The following is a 23125-nucleotide window of genomic DNA, read 5'->3' as shown; positions in this document are numbered from 1 at the left end:
GACTTGACCAGAGGAATGTGTGGATGTAAGGCTGGTTAAGGCTGGCTGAGGCTCATCAGGGTCATGGGATTTATTCTTTACTGAAATCACGAGGGCTTTACATATTGATCTGGAGATGCAATTCAAATTCTACTTGCAAGCATACGTGAGTGATGAACTAAAGATGATTATTATTGTCTTTAGGTTGTGTGACTATCAATGCATCATTCACAATTACATTTACAGAATGGATTGTTATATAAATCTTTTTGTTTGTCATTAACATTTTTTCAGGGGACATTCAAAAAAATACTTTTTGCTATCCATCGTGGAAACTAAAATAACCTATGAGTTCATAAAACCTTCATATTAAGTAAAATTACAGATTTTTGTCAAAATATTTCAACAGTTGAAGATGGGTTATAGCAAGTCAGACAGTTTCAGGACAGTGCAGTTGCAGAACAGACACAAGAACATGTCAACGAGAAAAAACAAAACAACAAAAAAAGCCTCAGAGGCAGAATCATTTCAGAAACTTGCCAGAGGATATTACAGGATGAGCAGAGAGACGACCGGAGGCACTAACAAGACACAGACGGACACGAGGACAGAAACTCTGACTCACCTTACTCCATCTTTAAACACAGAGTATTTTACAGATACACACACACACACACACCTCTTCGCGGCAGGTGACAGTGTATTAAGGCGACATGTCCTGTACTGACAAGGCGACAGCTCTCTTGTCAGCTTGGCAGATCGAAACTGAAACATCTCTCAGGACGCACGCACACACACGCACACACACACACACACACACACACACACACACACACACACACACAACAATTGCCGTACATTCTGTTACTGCCATTTCACACAGACACATCTCTTCTTTGGCGTAGCTGCTTCAAAATCTAATTAGACTCGACTTAAAGTAGGAAAGAAAAAAAAAGGAAAAAGGTTGAGGGAGAAAAAGTGGGAGCTTTTTTTTTTCTCAGTCCGGATGAAGCAACCGTTTGTAACAGGAGGAGAAAGAACGATGAAGGACGGTGGGATTGCGAAGGGGGATTTTCATGCCCGGATGCATTCAGAATATATGCTGTCCCATTTATCGTTATGGGGATAAATCTGAAAATTACAGGGGTTTTTTACAATGCAGGTCAAAACAATCACTGTTTACAATTTAACCCAGGTCAGACATAGACATAGAGGGGATAAAAGATGAAAGACAGAGACTCCAGAGGGATGGATAAAGAAAAGAAAGGAGGGTGGAGGGGTTGATGGTGAGGTGAAAAATGAGGTGAAGGAGGGAGTTTCTAAAGATATCCTCCCATCAATGTTTCATGAGCCTGATCAAATTTCCTCCAAGCATGGCCGCCAGCCTCAGAAACATATTGCTGACCAGGATGTGTGTGTGCGTGCGTGAAAGACTGTTTTCCATCCATATCCATATGTGTTTGACAGAAATAGAAAAGAAGGAAGAATATTGGGATGGATTGACATAAAAATATGAATATATGAGTGTGAAACATAAAACTACATGTGAATGTAGGATTTTGAACTGGCGTGTTGGTTCTGTACGTGTGTCCCTTGAGGCCTCCATAAAAACACCACAATCAAGAATCCTTGTATTGATCCATACGGAAATAGCTCTAACCTACAGTACAGTAAGCTCCCTAATAGATTGATCTTTGAACTAGAGCAGTCAAACGCCTTTCGCTTCCAAACCGAAATTAGATAAAGTGAGAATATATAGTTTTGAGTTGCTTGATCAGGTCAGATTAGTTTGATTAGTATATAAACTGTTAATTCGTAGAATGATTACGACTGTTTTACATTCACTGAAGTCAATCTTAAACAATAACTAGACTGAATGTTGGTAGACAACAAAATATGTATTGTTAAGTGCATGACTCTGGGGTCTGATCATTTAATAATTAGGTATTCATCATTATTATCTTATTAAAAGAATTGATAAAGTAACCACAAAAAAATTTTTATTTGTAGCACTAATAAATCACTTTTTTTCCTGCAGTGTTCAATTGAAATAGTAAAGAATTTTTTCCCCTACTCTAACTTTTTATATTCAATGTCGGGGTCAAATGCTGCTCCCGGTTGCAGATATTAAAAACAATAAATACGCAGGGGCATGAGCTTGTGTGGTTCTTTGGACAGAGTACTAAGATATTGAGGGGACTAAGTCATGTCTCGTACATTTTTAATGCCACCAGCCACTGTGGCCTGAACCACCCTCAGTGCTGCTGCTTCGCAGTGCAGCATGGAGTATGAAGGTTATGGGGTAAAAAAAAAAAAAAAAAAAAAAAAAAAAAAAAAGCATAAGAAGCAATGAGAATATGAAATGTCCCTTGTGGGTTTGCGGTCGGTCGAGAGAAGCTTCCAGAGAGAATAAGCAAACAGGCACATGGGCCGAGGAAATGCAGTGACAGTTAGATAATCTGTCATCGTCAGACCCATAGAAACCCAGATTAGGACTATACTTCTGCAAAATGACAGCTGTCATGATATGAAAGCATTTTACACAAACACACACACACACACAATGTCTTTTCTGAATTTGAATAAAAGGAAGTACCACAAAGGCTATGTAAAACTTTGGTAATAGAGACGTGAAAGCCATGCATTTTAAAAAAATCAAGCGATGATATGGATTCTGCTGAGGGTGGGATCGATACCTAAATACATAACACACACACAAGACCCCATCTGCATCAGACACACACACACACACACACACACACACACACACACGCACACACAAAATGCTCCCAGAGACAGGAAAGTAGCGTTCAGATACATAATACCTTTTGACGTGCCTCTTAGTTGAACTTGGGACACTGGGAAGTGATAACAGTTGACACACACACACACACACACACACACACACACACACACACACACACACACACACACACACACACACACACACACACACACACACACACACACACACACACACACACACACACACACACACACACACACACACACACACACACACACACACACACACACAGAGCAGTTGCTCCGGTTTGGGAAGGACATCAGAGGACATGACTGGGCAAGAAGGGGTTGTTTCCATGACAACCTTGCCTCTAAATGCATGTGTGTGTGTGGTTGTGTGGGCATGTGTTGGCCTGATGCTGTGCGTGTATTCCTGAAGCGCTGCCATATTGTGTGTCTCTGTGTGTGTGTGTGTGTGTGTGTGTGTGTGTGTGTGTGTGTGATCGTCGTTCTCATCCCGCTGCTGTCCTCCTGCTCACCCTGGTTTATCTGTCTGGTTATGTAAGCGCGCGACACACTGTCAGGGCCAGCAGACACCAGGCCTTCCCCACAAAGCCCTCGCCGAGCCGACAGCGTCCCAGCTCGGCGCTTGGAGTGGGCCGGCTGTTAGGCCCCCAAAGTGACCTCAGAGCAGCTGAGGTTGCATCGACATGAGCGTTTTTTGGTAAGTCAATGGTTAGAAACTTGATGGATATACCCTCGGCGCACAGTTATTCTGATGAGAGGCTGCGCATGCAAGTACAAAAATAGGACAGCAAGAATTTGAATGTCTTGTGCTTGATTCATATGTGCAATTTCCATATGGACTGCTGGCAACAGATTCTGACGTACTGTACTTGTACCACAAGGCTGAACCATAAAACCATTGCTTCTGGATTTTTTTTCAGCTCCCTTGGGTTTAACCTAGTGGCTGGGTCAACGGTGAATGTAATGGCACTGAACAGCAGCTGAACCAAGGGGTCAAAATGTATTTGTGTCAAAACAATTGAGTGACTAAAGACTATGGGCGAGGCCTTTACTTGTTGTTTACAAAACAACGAAAACACTAAAATATGTATGCCGCAAAAACTAAAATTAAGTAAGTTACTTGCATTTTAAATATTGATTAATTTAGGGTAAATGTACCCTTCACATTCTATACAATGGGGTCAAAGCGGAAAAAAACTACCTGCAGCAATGAAGGTCCAGCCCTTCTGAGGGATGAACATGGCTCGAGGGTGGACGGTCAGCACCTCCTCCTCCTTCCCTGTGGGACCAAACACAGACCCCTGAGGAACACCTCGGCACATCGCACCTCACCGCTGTTACTTATGTGTAAACTTCTATATATTTTGGGCAATTTTTGTTTTCATTTTACTTATAGTTATTTATAATAAAATGTATGGTTACACTGTTAAATATCAAGCCTTAAATTAAATGTCTATATCATAGGTGTTTGAGAACAACATCTTAGGAATCATTGCTATTTTATGTTATTTTCTCTATAAGTTGGCCGATTTATCTGTATCAGAATTTTTTACTCCCTACTATCGTTATTGGCCCCCAAAACTCCATATTGGTCAAATTCCCTTTACCAAGGGGAAAGAGGCAACAGTCTGTTACTTATTGACTCAGAAGTTCAGAAAAAGAGAAGGTAAACTTATCTGTAAATTATCAAGTGAAAAGTTGTCTATTTGATTCTCGTGCCCATTTGGACGATGCTCTCCCCAAGCTGCTTCGGGAAAAACATTCATCAAAGTAAACAGAAATTCTGCAGAGCGGTTGAGCTTTGGTACTTTGTGTCGCATACACGATCAGTTGAGCACAGCTGTTCATTTTCTCCAATGTTCAAAAGTGGCTCTGGAACAGTGGACACGCTATACAAGGGCCATTCTCACGGTGAGTCTTGGGACTTGCCATTTGTTTTAGTTTTTTGTCACTTCACAGAGCAACTAATCTTGTCTCGTTCTCTGCTGCAGACATTTACCATCCTCATTAACTCCACCTCCCTGCTCATCGTCAACATTTATCACCGTCTCGCTCTCCAGAACATGTAGGAGGGGTGTTTTTTATACGTGTGTGTGTCTGTACTTACCTTGGACGCACTGCTTCTTGGTGATATGAAGTGGCTGTCTGGGCAGGGCCTGGAAGTTCTAGTTTGGGAGAAAACACATTTTGTAAGACAGTCTGAAGTGAACAACAGCTCTGTTATAGATCCTGTCTCTCTTGAAAGTGGGTCTGCCCCTTTTCATCACAGATCGTTTATTCCCTGCTGAAAAAGTAAGAAAGGTCATGTACTGTAAATAACGTGTCTTTGTGCTACCATAATGAAGGGAGGGGAGGAAAGATGGAGTTGTGGAGGTGACCGTGTGTCTATTTGTGTGTTAAATTTGAAAAAATACATCATACTTCACCAGAAAAAAGACTGTTGAGTACCTAAGAATAGTTAGCATGAGCCTATCCTGCCATCATTTTGAGGGACTGTATTGACAGCTGCTCCTGAAATTCTCAAATATTCCTGAAATTCCAGGACCAGGAGATCGAGAAAAAAAACCTGAGAACCCTGTCAACATTACAGATCTTTGAAGTTTGTCTTGAAATAGGAATAGTCTGATGCTCATTGGGCTCTTGGCCCACAATGCATTGACCCGCTGAGTCATCCAACACGTTACATGTATGCACTTTTGTTCTGCCTGAAGGAGGATAAACGGGAACACACACACGTACAGCTTTGATGGGGGTAAGAAAAAAAAAACAGGTTCAGACTCAGCAATCCCACTGTAACCACCCCTTAACACACACACACACACACACACACACACACACACACACACACACACACACACACACACACACACACACACACACACACACACACACACACACACACACACACACACACACACACACACACACACACACACACACACACACACACACACACACACACACACACACACACACAAAATTGAGAAGGAAAAACCTGCGCAAGACAGACAATAACAAAAGTGTCTTCCATCGTGTTCAGAATCCAAGTGTGTTTGACCCCACAGTGCGTGGTTGTGTGTGTGTGTGTTTTGTGTGTGTGTATGATCCAGAGAGAAAACAGCTCTCTGCTTCCACCCCTCATTCATTATTCAGGTGGGAGAGAGAGAGAGAGAGAGAGAGAGGGGGAGAGGAAAAGAAGAGAAGAGGATATGAAAAGACAGGACTGCAGTGACAGGGTGTGGACAGTGGAAAAAATACATAAGGGACCAGGCACCAGTACTGTAAGGTACCACACGCACACGCAGATACACACACACACACTATTCTTACTACTGTGAATGGGAGAGGGTGCAGGTAATTACAAATATGTGTGTGTGTGTGTACTGCGTGGGTCTGTTGCCCTGTGATGTGACAGGTGATGCACAGCGTGTCAGATGTGGATGCTCAGCTTTCCCATCATGCTCGGCGTTGCAGTGACGGCAGAATAAATCAGGACTCTGCACACACAACATATATTATACAGAGCACAGTGAATTGCCTGACAGACTGTCAGCACACCAGATACTAATAATCCAGGGAACATTCGGAACCTTTCTTCAGCCTGTACATGAGTTTCTCTGCTACTGCAACACGTCAGAGATGCTGCACGGCAAGGACATACAAAGTCGGACAACTCATGCAAATGTTAAGGCCAGATGGTCTAAGCAATGTCAACCTGATCCTACAATTCCGACATTTTCTTTTTAAAAATAGGTGAAACTGGACACAAACTCTATAAGGACTACAAATAATAACAAGAGAACCCATTTAAGAGCAAGCTATCCTTTTGTGGTTGTTGTTGTTATTAATAGCTTTTGTTGGTTTCCGGTATGTACAAATTGAATGGCGCCCCTGCGTTTTCATATGCAATCAAAACCCCATAGATATTTTCAAAGGTAACACGAGACGTGAGCATGTGAAAGGAGAGAAGGGACGAAAGGAAAAGAGGACATAAAAACAATCAAAGAGATGGAAAAGGCAGGACAAAGAGAGCGACGGAGATCAAGGGATAAAAGAGAAAAATATGAACGGAAAGAGAATCAAAGAATTCAAACGGCAGAGAGATGTTGAGAGACTTCTGCGGCACATGCACCACTGCAGTTTGAAAGGGAGAGGATGAATGAGGAATTGTAAAATATAAAACAGCCTGGGTCAGCTCGCTTTGCTCACTGCTGACCATACACTTCAACACACACGCCTATAGACACAATCCCTCTCCGCAGCACTGGTCAATATGTATTCTCAAACACAAACACACATACAAACCGGCTGCAACCAACCATCATTTGCATTATCATTTGCCGACTCATTTATACTACCGCACGTTTAACTCAAGGTAAATTTGTTCAAATTGGGAATTTTACGAGCTAGTCATGATGCTAAGGGTGCCGCTAGTTAACGCTAGGAGCCAGAAAACAAAGTAGGAGCTTCAGTCAACATACTTTCTTCTTCCTTTTCCTCCGTTATCTCGAAAGTGGTGTTGACAGCTTCCTCAGGAGCTCTGAGGAGAAGTACCTGCGTCCTTACTACTGCAGTGACCAAACGGTAATACCACCTGCAAACACTAGGGGGGCCCGAAAGTTGTCTGTTGCACCTTTAAAATGTCAACAGGCAGTGTGTATGGCACATTAAAATGCACACACATGCACGCAAACAGATACACAGGAGCACCTGCACAGGACAGGCTCCATTAAATGGCGGCTGATGTTATTGTTCCTCCCCTAATTACATCGACGTGCATGAATTAAACAGAGCTGACACAAGTACTTGTGTATTACGCTCTGTTGCACACAGAAACACACACAGCATAAATATTCCTAGACTGTCAGGCACAAAACAAACACACACAGATGCACTGCTTGAAAATATGCCTCTGCCAAACACACCAATACTTCATGCTTGTGTTTTCCTGTCCTGGGCTCATTGACTCTGAATGGGCCACTGAATCATGCAGATGAGCCCGTCTCGTGTGTCGTTTTCTCCACCGCTCACGCCGCGGACAGCATCATTCCCTATTCTGCGCAACAACCGACTCTTAGTGTTCTTTAATGCCCTCCTCGTGTCTTCGTATGGGAAACACAGCAGCCCGATAATGAACCTGCAGAGAGAGAAAATGACAACAACGAATCTATTGTCTATTCAAAGGCCCACGGTCACATGGAGCCGCCACACCGCCTGCGGTAATTAAAGCCTCAGTGTGTAATTTTTGTAATTTTTCTGGTGGCATCTGGTGGTAAAGTTGCAAACCGCAACCAACTGAGCACCCGACGGGGGACACTTTATGGTGGCGCACCGCTGATTCCATTTCCTGGATTCTGGCAGCGCTCAAAATTCAACGCAAATGCAGCAACCGTATTCAACACGACGTAGCAAACATGGAGACTCGCGCGGAGGTCGGGTCCACCTCATGTAATTTAAGTTATGGACAACATAACATCACCACAACTACATCCAGGTTCATCTTTATCTCACCAGCCTTCAAGCTAAAGACACATTATATTCCTCAAAGTTGCACTGTGGCTTATGTAAAACATTTGAATTATTTCTATGTCTCTGCAGCACCCCTTTATCCTTTCCACCTCTGAACTGCAGCGCTTAGTCCCAGAAGGTGCTGATCTTTAATGCGCTGCTGTTTTAGCCTGTCAGGTTTGCACCAGGAGCCAGTTCTGTGACCGACTACAGAGTCTACATAAGCTGCTCCGTAGAACACGGGTGAGCGCATTGACCTCCTGACCCAGGATTATACTGTAGCTGTGCACGCACCCCCCGAATTCATGGTAGGCTGCAAAGCATTTGTCTACATATATCTATCAAAAATATTGGACAGATCAGTGCAATTTAAAGTGATACACATGGCTACATCAGTGCATCTGGCACTAATTACATACAAAGCATGGCTGCGTGAGCACAAATTGAATGAAAGACACACTGCAAATTTAAAATCTGGCCCACAGAGTTACAGTGCGAGTCTCAGAGGAGTAACGCCTGGTTAAACAGACGGGGACGACTGAATCACCGTGCTGGTGGTGTGGGGTGATTTAATCACGCTGCGCCAATTGAAAGACTCACCGCAGGCCGTAAACACATACACACGCATGTTTTAATGTACACTCACACACCCTGTTCAGGTGCACACACGCAAATTATTAGATTATCTCCATTTGCACTGGAACCACAAACAAACACACCCGCCCCCAGAGATCCATCATGCGTCGGAGAGACGAGCACATCGCCACAAAGTCCACAAGCAGCCTATCCATTAGTTAGTACGGTGACCTGGCCGGAGGGCACTAAGACCAAGAGAGGAAGGTTTTTTTTTCCTGTTCACACGCGTCGATATAATAAAATGATATATAAACCTATGCAATTGTATAGGCACGAATGTGTGCCTGTGTTTGTGTGTATACACACTACAGTGTGTTCAACACTGCCAGCGAGTCAGCAGAGAACATGAAACGCGCACTTCGGTGAAGTGCTTAGATCAGCCTCCGTGTGTACGGGCAAAACATTTACCGACTAAATGCGGAGCCATCGTAAAAAAGGAAGCTCGGCTGGCAGTTTGTAAAACAGACACAACTGCACAATCAAGAGACAAAAAACGCACCGACTTAACATAAAGCGATGTGATAAAGCGGCACTCTTTGATCTGTCTGGAGTCTGAAGTGGGAAGAGAGAGGTAAAAGTTCTCTCAAGCTAGAGGTACAATTCCCTTAATTGAATGATCAGATTACTCGTCTTGCTGCATAAGGACGTACACACACACTACAATAAAGTGTCAAGGAGTGAAATGGAGACAAAAACGACAACGAACGGTTTGTAATAAACCCCCAAAATGACGGCGATACAGCGGGTTTCCATCTGTCCTCTTGAGCATTTGCATGACGGATCGATTGAGTTTTGGTGCATTTGTGGGTGCCACGAGTGTGTAAATCTTTGACCGCCATAAAAGACGAGGAGGGACGCAGAGCTGATGACACAGCACACGGCGGTGCACTGCATCACAGGACCCAGAGACTTGAATGTTAGCGTAGTTCCGTTCTTCTTTGCATCATTTGGTTCCACCATGTGTGGGAGGGGGACTGTAGAGGGAGAGAACGACAAGACATGGGTGTGTACCCAAAGAGAAATTTAGATTACGTGTGAGAATGAAGAGTTCAATAGCAAGGGAGGGATGAGAGAGGGAAAAAACAGACAGACTATAACAGTAAAAAAGGAGAAGCAAAGAACAGACGATGGGATAGAAACAATAGATGGAGAAAAGGAAGTTGGGACTGCTCACATTTTTCCTTTTAGAAGATTAAAAAAAAAACCAGACGAGGCAGAGTAGAGAACCCCCCTCCGCTCTCCCTCTTCAGTGACACTCACTTCTTACAGCGCTTTAAACTCAGCACAAGTTTTTTTTACGGCTGTCCTGTTTTACTTCAGGCAGCCCTTTGTTGCTGCAGTCAGGCTTCACCTTGACTGAACCCACGGATGAAAGCCAAACCCCTGCGCAACGCTGCTCATTTGGATATGCTCGTGCGTATGAACTGTATTTCAGTGTGTTTGTGTGTGCAGAGCAGCTCCATTTTCTCCCTCGACCCCAAACTACTGTATAAACCGTGACTGTCTTTTTTCCCCCTTCAAAGCAACAGGATGTGACATGTCGGCGATCACCGAGCGAGTCTTACATTAATCCTACCCACAATATGATGAGAATGAATTTGAGTGAACTTCATTTATATGCAAGAATAACACATTCTATTTGAGAGAAAAAGACTAGAGGGAGTTGACGAACCTCCCTAATGAATCACTACATGATCTTTTCGTGTCAATCAGGCAGCGCGAGTTTCTTTCCAGGCTGTGTCACAAACACGGAATATTCAAAAGCTTATGTCTCACACTTCTTTCTCTGCAGATGACTTCATTCATTATCTTTGTGGGACTGTTATTAAACTGGTTGGATCTTGTATTGATGGTTAGTAATGGTGATCTTGGAAGTCTTTGCTTGGGTGTTGAGTGTTACAAATAGGAGCTCAATTATGAATAACTACGGCAGACTATTAGGGTCTCGTAAAGGGGACAAAAAAAATTCAAAGATTTCGAAAATTACATTGTAATATTGCAAGACAAAATTTGTAATGTTATGGTGGTAAAGTTCCACATGGACTTGGAATAAATGGCTGGTCATTTTTATTTTTTTCTATCTACATATCCTGACTATTTCTCATTAAATTATGACTTAGGGACTCAAAAATATTTATCTTATTCTTATTCTTTAAGACTACGTTTTGATATTTTTAGTCTTTGTCAAATTCCTAATGACCATAACGTGTTCTTTATCGCTACACCATTACAAAACTATGGCAAAATAAAAAACATCAAAGACCAAACCATCATGAACATAAACACTGAAGACGAGACGATGCTCAGCCGAATCCCAGAACTGCATCAGGAGCAGAGGGGGACAGAGCCGCGTTAGATTACAGCTGCCCAACAGTCGTATATCATTGAGCGGCAGCGTGATCAATTCACTCTGTAGCTCACACCGCTCCCAGATCACTGAGCGAGATTAGAAAAGTTACCTCCACAGCTCTGTGTGTGTGTGTGAGTGTGTGTGTGTGTGTGTGTGTGTGTTCAGCGACAGAACCTCTGGACCCTGACAGACGGGTAATGTCGAAATGAGCTATCGACCACCCCCGTACCGAGAGGCTACAGAGAGGGAGAGAGCGAAAGGGGGAAGGTGATATCCAAGCTGACAAGTAAAAAAAAAAGACAAAGCATTTGTTTGTAGAGGTGCGTGTTTGTTTGATTTATGTTATTCTTTAGCACAATGTGTCTGGATGCGGAACAAAGAGAGACCAGAAAGGGAAATAGGTAGATGCTCCGTGACCTCAGCTGCATAAAATACCCTGTAACATATTCAAACTCGTCTCACTTTCAAGGGATATTTAATTAACCGATATAATTATTCAGTCCTGTGTTATGCAGACAAATTTAGGGTTTGATTATTTAACCCATAAACTCCTCTGCCTTCAAATATCAGTTTTACATTTTCTGATAATCTAAATGCTATTTGAAAGGCCCTTTAAGGCATCAAATGCGTGAACTGTATATGTAAATAATCAGATATTAGGCTGACATAATAACTATGTTCAACTCAATTAAAAATACAGCTATGAAACAGTTATAGTTCTGTGCTTCAAGTTTATGCTTTATCTGTTCTAAAATCACTGTCAACCACAGTATCACACACACAAAAAACACTGTACACAACAAATAACAACTTCCCTCAAAGTAACAGCCATCACTCGGTTTTTCTTCAGTCATTTTGAGCTTGATAAAATCTATCTCCATATCCTAGAGTATTACTATCCAGTACTATCCCTGTGTTGTACGTCGGGTGCCAGAACTCAAGACGATCGATTCATCGACCACTTACATATTAAATTAGATAAAGGTCAAAATCAGATAGATAAACTGGGCTCAGGCTCGGTTTTCTGTCGTCCCCCCTCATGATTCATTTCGTTGTGGCACAAATATAAACTTCCAACAGTGAGCATTTACTGGAGCTGTATCAAGGTTACTTTATTATCATGCAGTGATGCACTTGCAAGTTATATTGAAGTCTGTGCAACTGGGTTTTCATACCAAACCACACCATCATAACTGAAAACAATGGATGCCTGGGAGCTCTAATTGGCAGTAGTAAACTGGTGTGAAACACGGGACAAAAATATTGTTTTACAAGATTTAAGCCGCTTGATAGTGCCTTACATATTCTACGTGTGTGCGTGTGCGTGTGTGCGTCTGCGTGTGAGCACGTGCTTGTGTGAGCACTCAATATTTAAAGGACCATTTTTTTTGATTCTGTTAAACTATACACCTGCTCAATCAGCCAGAGAAGAACTCATTCATTCTGGTTATCCAACAACTACTGTACACACAGTCAAACTCAATTTTTTCTTACAATGGGCAGACTTTTAGACCTCCAGGTCTGTAAGAATTCAGGATTACGTGCGTGAAGGCATTTGTAATTACTTTGCTGTGTGTTTCATAAAAAAAGGTCTCTTTGATACATACAAAGACAGAAAAAAAAGAAGGGTCCAGGCTGTGAAAGAAGAAAGCGGAGAAAAGAAAAGAGGGAATACATTTCAAATGCAGAGCTGGAAACCCAGACAGCCTCCTCGTGTTGTGCTGCAATCTGACTTACGCAGTACACCGAGTCCCAACCAAGAGGTTCTGTGGCCCCGCTCGTGGAAAATGTCAAGTTTTCACCAAACAGATTCTCAGTTCTTGCACGAGCTGTTACTTGATATATAATTGCATAGTAAATGTAATATTGATTTCAAGCCATGGGCCTGCAAGAGAGCAAACAACACCCACTTTCCACCCAGGTTCAGCACCATGGATAGCTCCATGTTGACAACACGAGCCTGCAGCAGCCATTTATCAACCCGTATAACTAGTTATAAAATGTTTACAAAAATAAAGAGATGAATTAATTTGTCGGTGTGGAATAGAGGCTTTACTTACTGGGTGTTTTGCAGAGATTCTCCCGGTCACAACGCTTGTCTGGTACCATGTGGAGGAAATGTAGTTCTGATGAGTTGTAGAGTGACAGATACAAAAAGAGTCAGATGTAAATTAATCAGATATAGATATATACGTTACCACAGCAACATTGAGAGGCAAAAATGTACAACTTTGCCAACCACAAGTATACATGTTTCAGTGAGTCACCTCTGGCCGATTGAGCCTTTCACAAACAAATTGTTTCTTATTAGTTTGGCGATATGTGACAATATGAAAAAAAAAATTTTTTTACAGAATAAACAATGCAGAAAAAAAAAAATTCTTAGTAGTTATACATAAAAAAAACTTTATGGTTAAACTGTGAAATATAACGCCTCAGTTTCATTTCTTTGTCATAAGGGATTAATAACTATATCTTAGAAATTTGTGAACATTTGTGCATTTTTTAAATATGTGTATCCATATTGTGTAATCCATATTGTGGGGGCTGTAGTTTCCATATAGTCGATTCACATTCCTATTCAGCTGAAAACCAGCTGCGATCCTCATTCCCGTTGTCCGATTCTGCTTTTTGACCGCCAGGCGTCAAAAGTGCCACGAGACAATCTGATGCCCAGTTGCCAGTGAAGTTGGTGCAATAATACAGTCCATACAACAACACAACTTGTGCTCAGGGCTGTTGTTGTGTGATTTAACACTGACACCATGGTTGCAGCAAAACCTACGAAGCTGAAAAATTGGGAAACTATGGCGAGAAAAACGAGCTGTGTAAAATAATTGGACAAGAGTGTAAACAGCTAATTATGCTCTAATAACTGCTGAGTTGTCTTAAGTCACATATGGCAAAGTCCCTGTATTGGCAATAACACTTTTAAATATGTAAATGACATCAGTTTATCAGTGTACACCATGTTTAGAATCTACATTCTGAGTCATGTTGTATGTTTGTTTTTGTCAACAGGAGATGGCCCACACTGTCCAAATGAATCACCATCACCACCACCACCACCACCAGGAGCTAAACGGGTCTAGAGATCACCAGACTGCCTCATTTGCAGAGTTGAGTCAGCACAGATTGACAAACACAAGCTGCTGCAGCCTCACAGAGTGGAACAGGGTCCCATGTGGAGCGACAACCAGACAGCGCCGTTTTTGCTCTGCCAATTCGATACAGCAAGATGGGGTTTGTCTCGTAACACACAACCACTGTTCTGTTGCACTAATGCAAAACCAAACCGCAAGTGAAGGGAAAAAAAAAAAAAAAGCTGTGCAATCTTATTGGGTCGTGTAGCCCACGTTTGGATTTCACTCTTGTTTTCTTCGCTGCTGCATCCTCGCGAAGGGAAAAACGAGGGAAATAATATCGGAATGTGTGAAATATCATAGGTGTTAGACTCGTGAGTCTTTTCTCTTTTAGTGAGTGAGTGAGTGTGTGTGTGTGTGTGTGTCTGTGTGTGTGTGCACCGTGAATATGGTTACAATTTACAGGCAGAAACCAGCAGTAGGCTCACCTTACTCATCATGCAGGAGAGTATCCCATCAACAAAAGTGGACTTGATCTTGTGAATCTGGGAGACACAAGCAAAGATATTTTTTATGTCAAAACAACGGGAGCAGTTTGAAAGAACTAAACATTGTTATTTTTTACCTATCTATCTAACCTGTGATCTGGATGGTAATACAGTATACTGCTTTTGCTGCTTGAAGGAGCAAAGCGACACATTGTACTTCACAATGTTTTGGCAACTCTGACAAATGAATAGAAAAAGCAGTTGAAAACATGGCTGACCTGTCTGTACTCGAGAACGATCTTTGGCAGAGGATGCAGGTCCTGAAGCTGCAACAACTACAACAAGATAGGACATACGATAATTGAAAAAGTGTACATTAAAAAGCGCAACAGCAAATAGGAACAAATATCTAACACAATCCTGTTTCTGAATTTTTTGTTTGTGGCAAATCAGCTGCATTGTTTTGTCCCTTTCACTCTTTGTGAACTTTTGCCGCTCTTTTGTAATCTTCACTTGAAACTGAAACTACATAACTTTGCAAGATGGCTTGTCTATCTCCTCATCTGTGTGTAATTATTGTATTTGGCAATTGTTGTACAAACATTAAGAAGTAATTATAAACCCGTAAATGGATTGAGCGTGTTTGTGTGCTTGCCTCTGGATTCATCTGTGTGATCGTATCAGCGCAAACAGGGAAACTTCAAATAAGATTGAGCCGGTTTTCTAAGATTAAATCTGTCCTGTCTGTGTGTTGTGGTGTTTAATGAGTCTGTGTGTGTGTGTGTGTGTGTGTGTGTGTGTGCCGTACTGCAGCTTCTGACGTGGACTGCTGCTGTTTGTTCACGGTCTTGGGGAGTTTCTTGTTCTCGCAGCGCTCATGGAGACGCAGCTTCTCAAACAGAACCTAGAACCCAAAAATCCACAAATCCATAAACATACCAAGATCGTAAAACATTATGCGTCAATAATATATCTGGTTCAGCATCAGGAGAATGGATATACAATATAGTCCATGCAAATGACACACACAATGCACACATAAAGGTTACCCACTGTTCGTAGCTGAGTGCTGCTGGTGACCAGGAATATTTGCCCGGCTGCTCGATGGGCCTCCTGCTCCAACTGCTTCATCTTAGTCTGGCAGAGACAGAGCATCAAACCATTAACATCCCTCAGTTACTCAACCAATGTTTTATTAAATGCATGTAAAATCAAATCCTGATCAGCAGCCTTGTGGTTCAATAAGAAACATTTGTGACTGATGTCCTGATAAATTTAACTAAAAACAAACAAATAAAATCTCACATACATGTCAGGTTTATTTGACAAAAAGAACATAACGCAGTCAGGTTTGTTGCTGTGTGATTATACAGGCAGTTCACAAACCAACGGGTGACGTCACGGTGGGTTGCCACTTGAGTGGGGCAGAGAGAGAAAGATAAAGGCATGATAAAGAAAGACGGAGAAGAAAAGAAAGGGTAAGACAAAGCATAAATAGGAAAGAGATGAATGACTTTGGAAGGAAAAAGGTAAGGAAGCAAGGAAAGGAGAGAGAGTGAAGGGTAGAGGCAGGAGATGAAAGACGCAGAGATATTAACAATGAAAAGTAATTGAGGGAGATGAAGAAAAGCAAATGATGGGGAAAAGGGAGTGAGTGAGTTTTTTTATTTATTCTTTTTTTGTTTTACGACTGGGTTGCCACCAGGGGTTTTATAAGTCTGACTGAAGTAAAAAAAAACAAAAAAACAATTTTTAGTAACTTGACAGGCAACGAGGGGTACAAGAGAAGAGAAACAGGGACAGAGAAAGAGGAACAAGGGAGGTGATGAGGTGGGGGTGATGAAATAACAGACAACCGACAGAAAAATGAAATGGAGTGACAGACTGGGGAACGAAGGAGGGACAGAGAAAAAAAATATGTAAGTGAAATGTTTGAAGAAAGTTGAAATATGATGCAAATGCCTCTGTGGGTAGATGGGGAATGGATGAAAGTGGGAGAAAAAAACGTGAGACGGAGAGAAAATGAGTTGAGGACGACTGGGCCGGGGCAGGACCTCCATAGAAAATGGCAAACAGACATAAGTCAGATGAGTGAGACTGAGAGAACTTGACACTCAGTGCGAGGGAAAGGACAATGACAGAAAGAACAGCAAAGGATGGAGAAAGAAAGTAAGAAACAAAGACATTGGGATAGATGAAAAGAGACAGTGAGGGAGAGAAAAGAGGAAGGTAGTGAGGGAGCTGGCGGACGAATTCCAAAATATGTACTTTCTGCGTCTCTCACTTACTGAATCGCCCAGAGCAGGCTCCAGACTGCCACATCAATATTGAACGCTGGCCCCTTAGTATTGTGTCACACACACATCACACACACACACACACACACACACACACACACACACACACACACACACACACACACACACACACACACACACACACACACACACACACACACACACACACACACACACACACACACACACACAAAGCAGGTATGGCAGGGAAAGAAATATATATTTGGATTTGGATCAGACACGTTTACAGCAGGACGTCTAATCTAATCCGATCTGATCTGAATATCGACGTCTGGAAAACACAGACAGAAGGTGAAAGCGTTTTATTAATTTATGTTTTTCGGACTTGAAAACACAAGAGTGCGTGCTGCAGCATGACGGACTGGATGGAGGATCCTCTTGCTCAGTGCTCAGACAGGTGAAATTGACAGCTCAGATGAAAAAAGAATTTAAAAAAAGGAATAATCCAACACGACAGAGCGAGGACAAGCATGACTGCGCCGACAGGCACGTGTTATAAAACCACGACTCTGCAGCAGTGTGCAAAAACTTCAGTGCCTCAGTGTGTGTGTGTGTGTGTGTGTGTGTGTGTGTGTGTGTGTGTGTGTGTGTGTTTGTGTGTGTGTGTGTGTGTATGTGTGTTGGCAGAGGCAGACAGCGACGCTCCTTCCTGCAGCACAGCCCCTTGAAAGAAAACTCTAGACTCTCTGTCCTATTTATAGTAACACGACAAGACACCCGGACACTCTCTCTGTCTGTTTAAAACTACACTCCTAGTGTTGTTTAAGAGAGTGTGTGCAGGTGTCTCACAAACTGGTAATGAACATGTGTGTATAACATGTGAGGGTCTGTCTTTGTATGTATATAGGATTATTCTCTGGTCTCCAGAGTCGTCTTTTATCTGCAAGTAAACAGGACAGGTCCCCGGAGCACATCCGCCCACCGCGTCACTAATCCAATGCAGAAGACAGAAAAAAATATATATAAATTCTATTTTTTCTTTGCCTCACGCACCAGTTTTTCCCATGCTCTCTCCTGTTTTTGCTCCCGTCTGTAGGTCCTCCAGACTGCACAGAGTTTCAGCAATCGGCTGAGAATGATGCAGTACAAATCTGAGCCGATCCCGAACATTGTAACTACTGTACACGCAGGCAATCAAAAAGCTAAGATTCCCAAAGGCAGCGTTTGACATAAACCCGTGGAAGTTGTTGGGGCGGCACATCTTCCCCTTTCTTCCAAACAAGGATTATGAGAAGAGTCTCATTTTATAACTACCTTTGAGGATTATGGTATATTTGCTGTTACTACATCAAAGTCAGCTGAAGACTGTCCAATTAAGATTTAGTGGAAATGCCATTATCACCAAGTCTTTCCATAAACTTATTTCTGACCTAGAAAGATGATAATAATAATATGCAGTTTTCATACATATCAAATCAGTTCTGAAAGTTTCCCTTAAAAAAAAAAGCAAGGTGTTTTCTTCATTATGAAAAATTCTGACTGTCTCAACAAATGTTTATGCCGACAGATTTTTCTTACATAGATACAGAGAATACTTTGTGGCTCGGGAGATGGAGAGGGTCGTCCACTAACCAGAAGGTCAATGGTTTGATCCCCGGGGTCCTCCAGACGTTTATAGTTAGTGGTTTGTTAATTGTGTTTGTCCCACTGAGTTTTACGAAATGCTTGTTGAATATGGTTGTGAATACTAACTCGAGCACCGACCCGGTGTTTATCTCAGTACTGTGCAGTTGCAGTGTTTCACTTTGAAACAAGGCAACGGATTAGAGGTAAATTAAATTACTTTAAGTTAACCGGCCCTATCTGTAATCACACTGAGCAGAATATATATTTGTGTACACTGGGAAATTAACATTAACCACAAGGAAAACGCTGATAACTCCTGGTGGTGGTCGATAAGATTGTCTACTGTGCCAGCAGCCATATGAGAAAAAAAAAATCTTTCAGGCAAGCTGTCCTGCTTAAAATCTGAAAAATGTTGTTGTTTTTCTGCACTGCTGAGTTGTCTTACCCCCAACAGGTCTGAAGTTCTCTTCAGAGCTTCTTTGTCCACATGGATGTGATGACTCTCCATGGCTGGAACAACACACGCAGACAATCAATCCACAAGACCATCAGCAGTGAACCAATGAAAATAATAAGTTAACTACGAAAATATTTTTAAAAAAGAACAGGCAGTCGATACAGGCAGCTAAAGTTTTCTTCAAGGTTATACAAGATTTGTCGAATTGGAGCATTGTCAGTAAAGTTAAACAATCTCTCGGCCACAGCTTCAACTAATGCAGCATCTTAACGAAATGTGATTAAAAATCAAGGATTAAAGCAGCCAATGCTTCATTTTTACCCTTTATCATTTTACATTATGGTTATAGCTGGTACAAGAATATTATATCAGCACAAAAGGGTCGTCACCTGCCAGGACAGGGATCATGTTCAGCTCCATGTCCGAGTAAAGCTCCGACAGCCCCTGGCTCTGGACACAAAAAAATATTCAGTATAGCAAATCTGTGTCTGCTGGATCTACAAGTATGTGTATATTTGCTAACCTGTAGCTTAGAGCAGAGCTCCATATGCAGCCAGTAAAGCGAAGAGAGGCCTGAGATCACCTGAGACACCTGAGAGACGAAAACAGACAAACATAAAGAAAAGAGAGTAGACGGAGACTAACGTACGCTACTGAGCTTTCTTTGTGGAGGAAGATTTTGTGGATTAACTTCTCTCTTGAGTTTAGGGATTGGCAAAGGCAGTTCAGGTTCTGACTTTAAACTATCTTAGAAAACTCTCTTCTACTTCAATCAATAAATTCCCATTCTAACGAACCTTCTTTGTGCCCGGGACAAGCGTTGTACTCGGTCTTTTGCAGTGTTTACTGAGAAGATCCCGGTAGCAAGAGGAAGGGTCTGCGGGATCCAGGAGCCATCCGGACACCTGGGGGTCGTGGATGTGACAGCGTGCCACTGGATAGATGATATTGAACGGTATTTAAAATGCTGTACTGTAAACTGATAAGAGATACAGTACTTTACTGTATGAGTGGTATATTGTACCTTGCTTCCAGGTAATGTCTCCTTTGTAAAACTGCAGCGCCGTACAAAGGAAATCCTTGGCTTTGTAGCACAACACCAGCCGAGTTCTCGACAGCACCTGGAGCAGCACGTCCCTAAACACACAGGCATCATTCATTACACACACATTACACACAAATGGACATAATCTCGCAGTTCCCATTCATACTCTCTCATACAAAACACCTAGTAAAGAGTTCCTGGCTCTGATGCGTGGGTCGTTGGGCCCACGCAGGCGTTTGCTCGGCGAGCTTCAAGTAGATCAGACTGTCGTCGGGGCCCAGCGAGTCCTCCGGTGCGCCGCGGTCCGGGTCGCTCCAGATCATCAGTACGAGGAGGCCGCACACTGGTGGAGCGAGCTTCTATGGCAACACCGAGGAGCGGAGAGGGAAATTAAAATGAGCAAACGGTTAAAGACACAGAGAACCGAGAGAGAAAAAAGGGTTTTCAGTCATTTTACAGCAACCGGGACAGGTTTAGGATTTTTTTCCTGTACAGATGTAGATGTTATAAGATCGATATATGTAAAAACATAGAGTATATTCTCAAATATATACATATATCAATTTTAGCTATATTTGATTAAGTTTAGCATGTTGTACAAAAGCTCTAAATCATACCTATGGATGTTACTTCTTTCAATTTTCATTAACCACAACTTTTGTTCATCATTGTTTTACAAAATTTAAATCTCGTTTCCCCCATCTTACAGCTTCTTTGGTCAAAATGTCTGGCCTCCTGTGCCCCCCGGATCTGCTCACCTGCTCTGGGTCCAACTGTGTGGTTCCGTCCTGATAGACCATGGTCAGCACCAGCGCTTTGGCCCGCCGCGCCTTCTCAAGCATCCATATCTTCTCTTCTGTGTTCAGCTTACCGTAAGCCTGTACTCTGGGGTCAGATGTCAGGGTTTCGGTCAGATGGCCGGCTTTGGATCGGGGCCCACGAGAATCCGCCCATTCGTGGGATGTTTTTGACCCATTCGCGTCGCCGTCAATCCCACGTATGGCCCTCTTCTTCTGGGGTAGTCTGGAGTCTGGAGTCTGATTGGGAACATTCCTGGTGGATTCATGTTCCCTCTCTTCCATCTTACTGACCCTTTGTTGAGGTTGCTGTGGGACATGTGGGTGTGTATGTTCCCCTGACACTATTCCCTCTTCATGTAAAGGACTGGCTTTAGTCTGTGGTTCTGCCGGGCATTCAGGGACAGAGGTTCTCCTTGACTCGCCGACTCCTCCTTCCTTTGCCTTTTCTTGTGAGGAACGAGGTGGCTCCCATTTTGGAGGACGCCTGGCTAGGTAGATTTTGGGAGGAGGGTTACCTTGGTGCCACAGTGCTTCATGTTTCCTCTTCAGGGCGGAGGATGGGATCAGAGGACGATGATGGAAATGAGTTTGGATGGTCGAGAGTAGGCTGCGGTTTTCCAGTTCTTTGTCAGGTTTCAAGGCAGACGAGGCCAAGCTGTGGCCTGTTGAGGAATTTGGTCCAATAGCAGAAGTGTTTGCTGGGACCAGTGCTGCCCTGGAGCTGGTCCCACGGATGCTTCTACTACTGGTCTACACAACAGAGGAGAGAAACGGATAAGAGTAGATTCAGGAAAAAAAAACAATGTCTGGCTGAATGATAATCAATATTTGACTCACATTTGCCAGGGTTTGACAAACTGGTTCAGGGCAGTATATGAATACATGAAGAGTCATATGTGTATGTAATGTCATCACTTAAAATGTCACAATGAGAGTATATGGAACTATGTGGAGAGGACAGATGAGGGGGGAAAAAAAAAGTCGAGAAGGAACAAGATGGGCAGAAATTTGAGCCCCATTTCTGCAGAGCACACCCTCACCTCCGTGTAACCTTTACAGCATCTGCACAACTTCTCCATTATTCATAACCATAAAAAGTCCCATCTCTATTTAAGCATAAGCACTAAGTGCACTTGGCCTCTTTGAACTCAAAATTAAGATTTGAGGATTTTAAGAGTGTTTCACGTGTGCGACAGCGCTCGCACACAGATCTGTACAGTTGTCGTTCGGCATTGAGCGCTGTGCATAGGAATCCCTGTGACTCAGCTCCCTGAAGAGAGTCTTCCTCATTTCCCTGAAAACACAAGCAGTTTTTTGTTTCTGCAGACAGAGTCAGCCATCCAGGTCGCTGTGCTGCGCTGGATACAGATAGAAAAAAACGAGGCCTGGAGTCAAGCAGTGGGTAAAGGGGAGCATGAAAGAGTGAAGGAGAGGAGAGGAGAGAAAGAATGGATTGGTGTGTTTGCTGCTGATCATAGCAATACAGTAAAAGTCCTGCATCTCTTTCTATCTCACCTCTTCTCCTCCATTTTTTTTTAAGCCTCTCACAGTTTTCTCCCCTTCACTGCGTCTCTTCCTCTTTTACACTCCCACACCTTCCATCGACCTCCTTCTTCCCCTTTACGTTAGTCTCTCTGCTGTTCTCTCTCTATTTTTCTGGCAATATGCATCATGGGCTATTTTGTCTTTTTTGAAAATTTGACAACTCAGTGGGGAACCATCACTTGTCGGCGTGCTGCAGTAATGCCGACAGCGTGCTCTTTTTTTCGCACAAGCGAAGATTGATTTCTGTGTGCATCAGGGGAAATAGGAGCTTAATCCTTTCGGAAGCAGCGATTTAAAATTTCGAGACTTTTTGGGCGGGTTGGTGCTGTACACACTATTTGACTCAGAGTACAGGGATTATGGAGGTAGAGGCATATAAAGACAGGAATAAAATTTAAAAAAGACATGTCAGTTAATCTGTAAGTAAACAAATCTCAACAAGTGAGGGAGACTTTTTGGTCCAATTAAAGTGTCGAAGAAAACTTTGTGGGGAACATAATTATAAAACTTGTATGTCCCTCCATCCCTTGCTCCCTCCATTATGTGCTCGTACGGGGAATAAAGGTTCAGGTAAAGTC

At 42.7% G+C, this 23125-nt stretch overlaps 1 protein-coding gene across 8 annotated transcripts in view; it reads right to left on the bottom strand.

Annotated features, from left to right (window-relative positions):
• poln (polymerase (DNA directed) nu) overlaps nt 1-23125 on the bottom strand; it is a 47148-nt gene that overhangs the window by 15076 nt on the left and 8947 nt on the right. For 7 of the 8 annotated variants that reach the window (XR_004786344.2, XR_004786346.2, XM_035617500.2 and 4 more), the window contains exons 7-20: nt 20961-21752; nt 20386-20561; nt 20182-20294; nt 19955-20091; nt 19681-19749; nt 19547-19607; nt 19146-19210; nt 15870-15953; nt 15625-15720; nt 15095-15151; nt 14817-14873; nt 13306-13371; nt 4859-4916; nt 3953-4030 (exon numbers count right to left, since the gene is read on the bottom strand). Coding sequence is in view for 6 of the 8 variants with exons in the window: in XM_035617500.2 (XP_035473393.2) it covers nt 3953-4030; nt 4859-4916; nt 13306-13371; nt 14817-14873; nt 15095-15151; nt 15625-15720; nt 15870-15953; nt 19146-19210; nt 19547-19607; nt 19681-19749; nt 19955-20091; nt 20182-20294; nt 20386-20561; nt 20961-21752 (1909 nt within the window). In the remaining 2 variants the exon portion in view is untranslated. The remainder of the gene's footprint in view (nt 1-3952; nt 4031-4858; nt 4917-13305; nt 13372-14816; nt 14874-15094; nt 15152-15624; nt 15721-15869; nt 15954-19145; nt 19211-19546; nt 19608-19680; nt 19750-19954; nt 20092-20181; nt 20295-20385; nt 20562-20960; nt 21753-23125) is intronic. The other variant, XM_035617482.2, reaches the window with a different exon arrangement.

Source organism: Scophthalmus maximus, chromosome 12, assembly GCF_022379125.1.
Source record: "Scophthalmus maximus strain ysfricsl-2021 chromosome 12, ASM2237912v1, whole genome shotgun sequence".
NCBI lineage: Eukaryota > Metazoa > Chordata > Actinopteri > Pleuronectiformes > Scophthalmidae > Scophthalmus > Scophthalmus maximus.
Note: the sequence above shows the minus strand (reverse complement) of the source record. Positions and strands in the feature narration are given on the sequence as shown.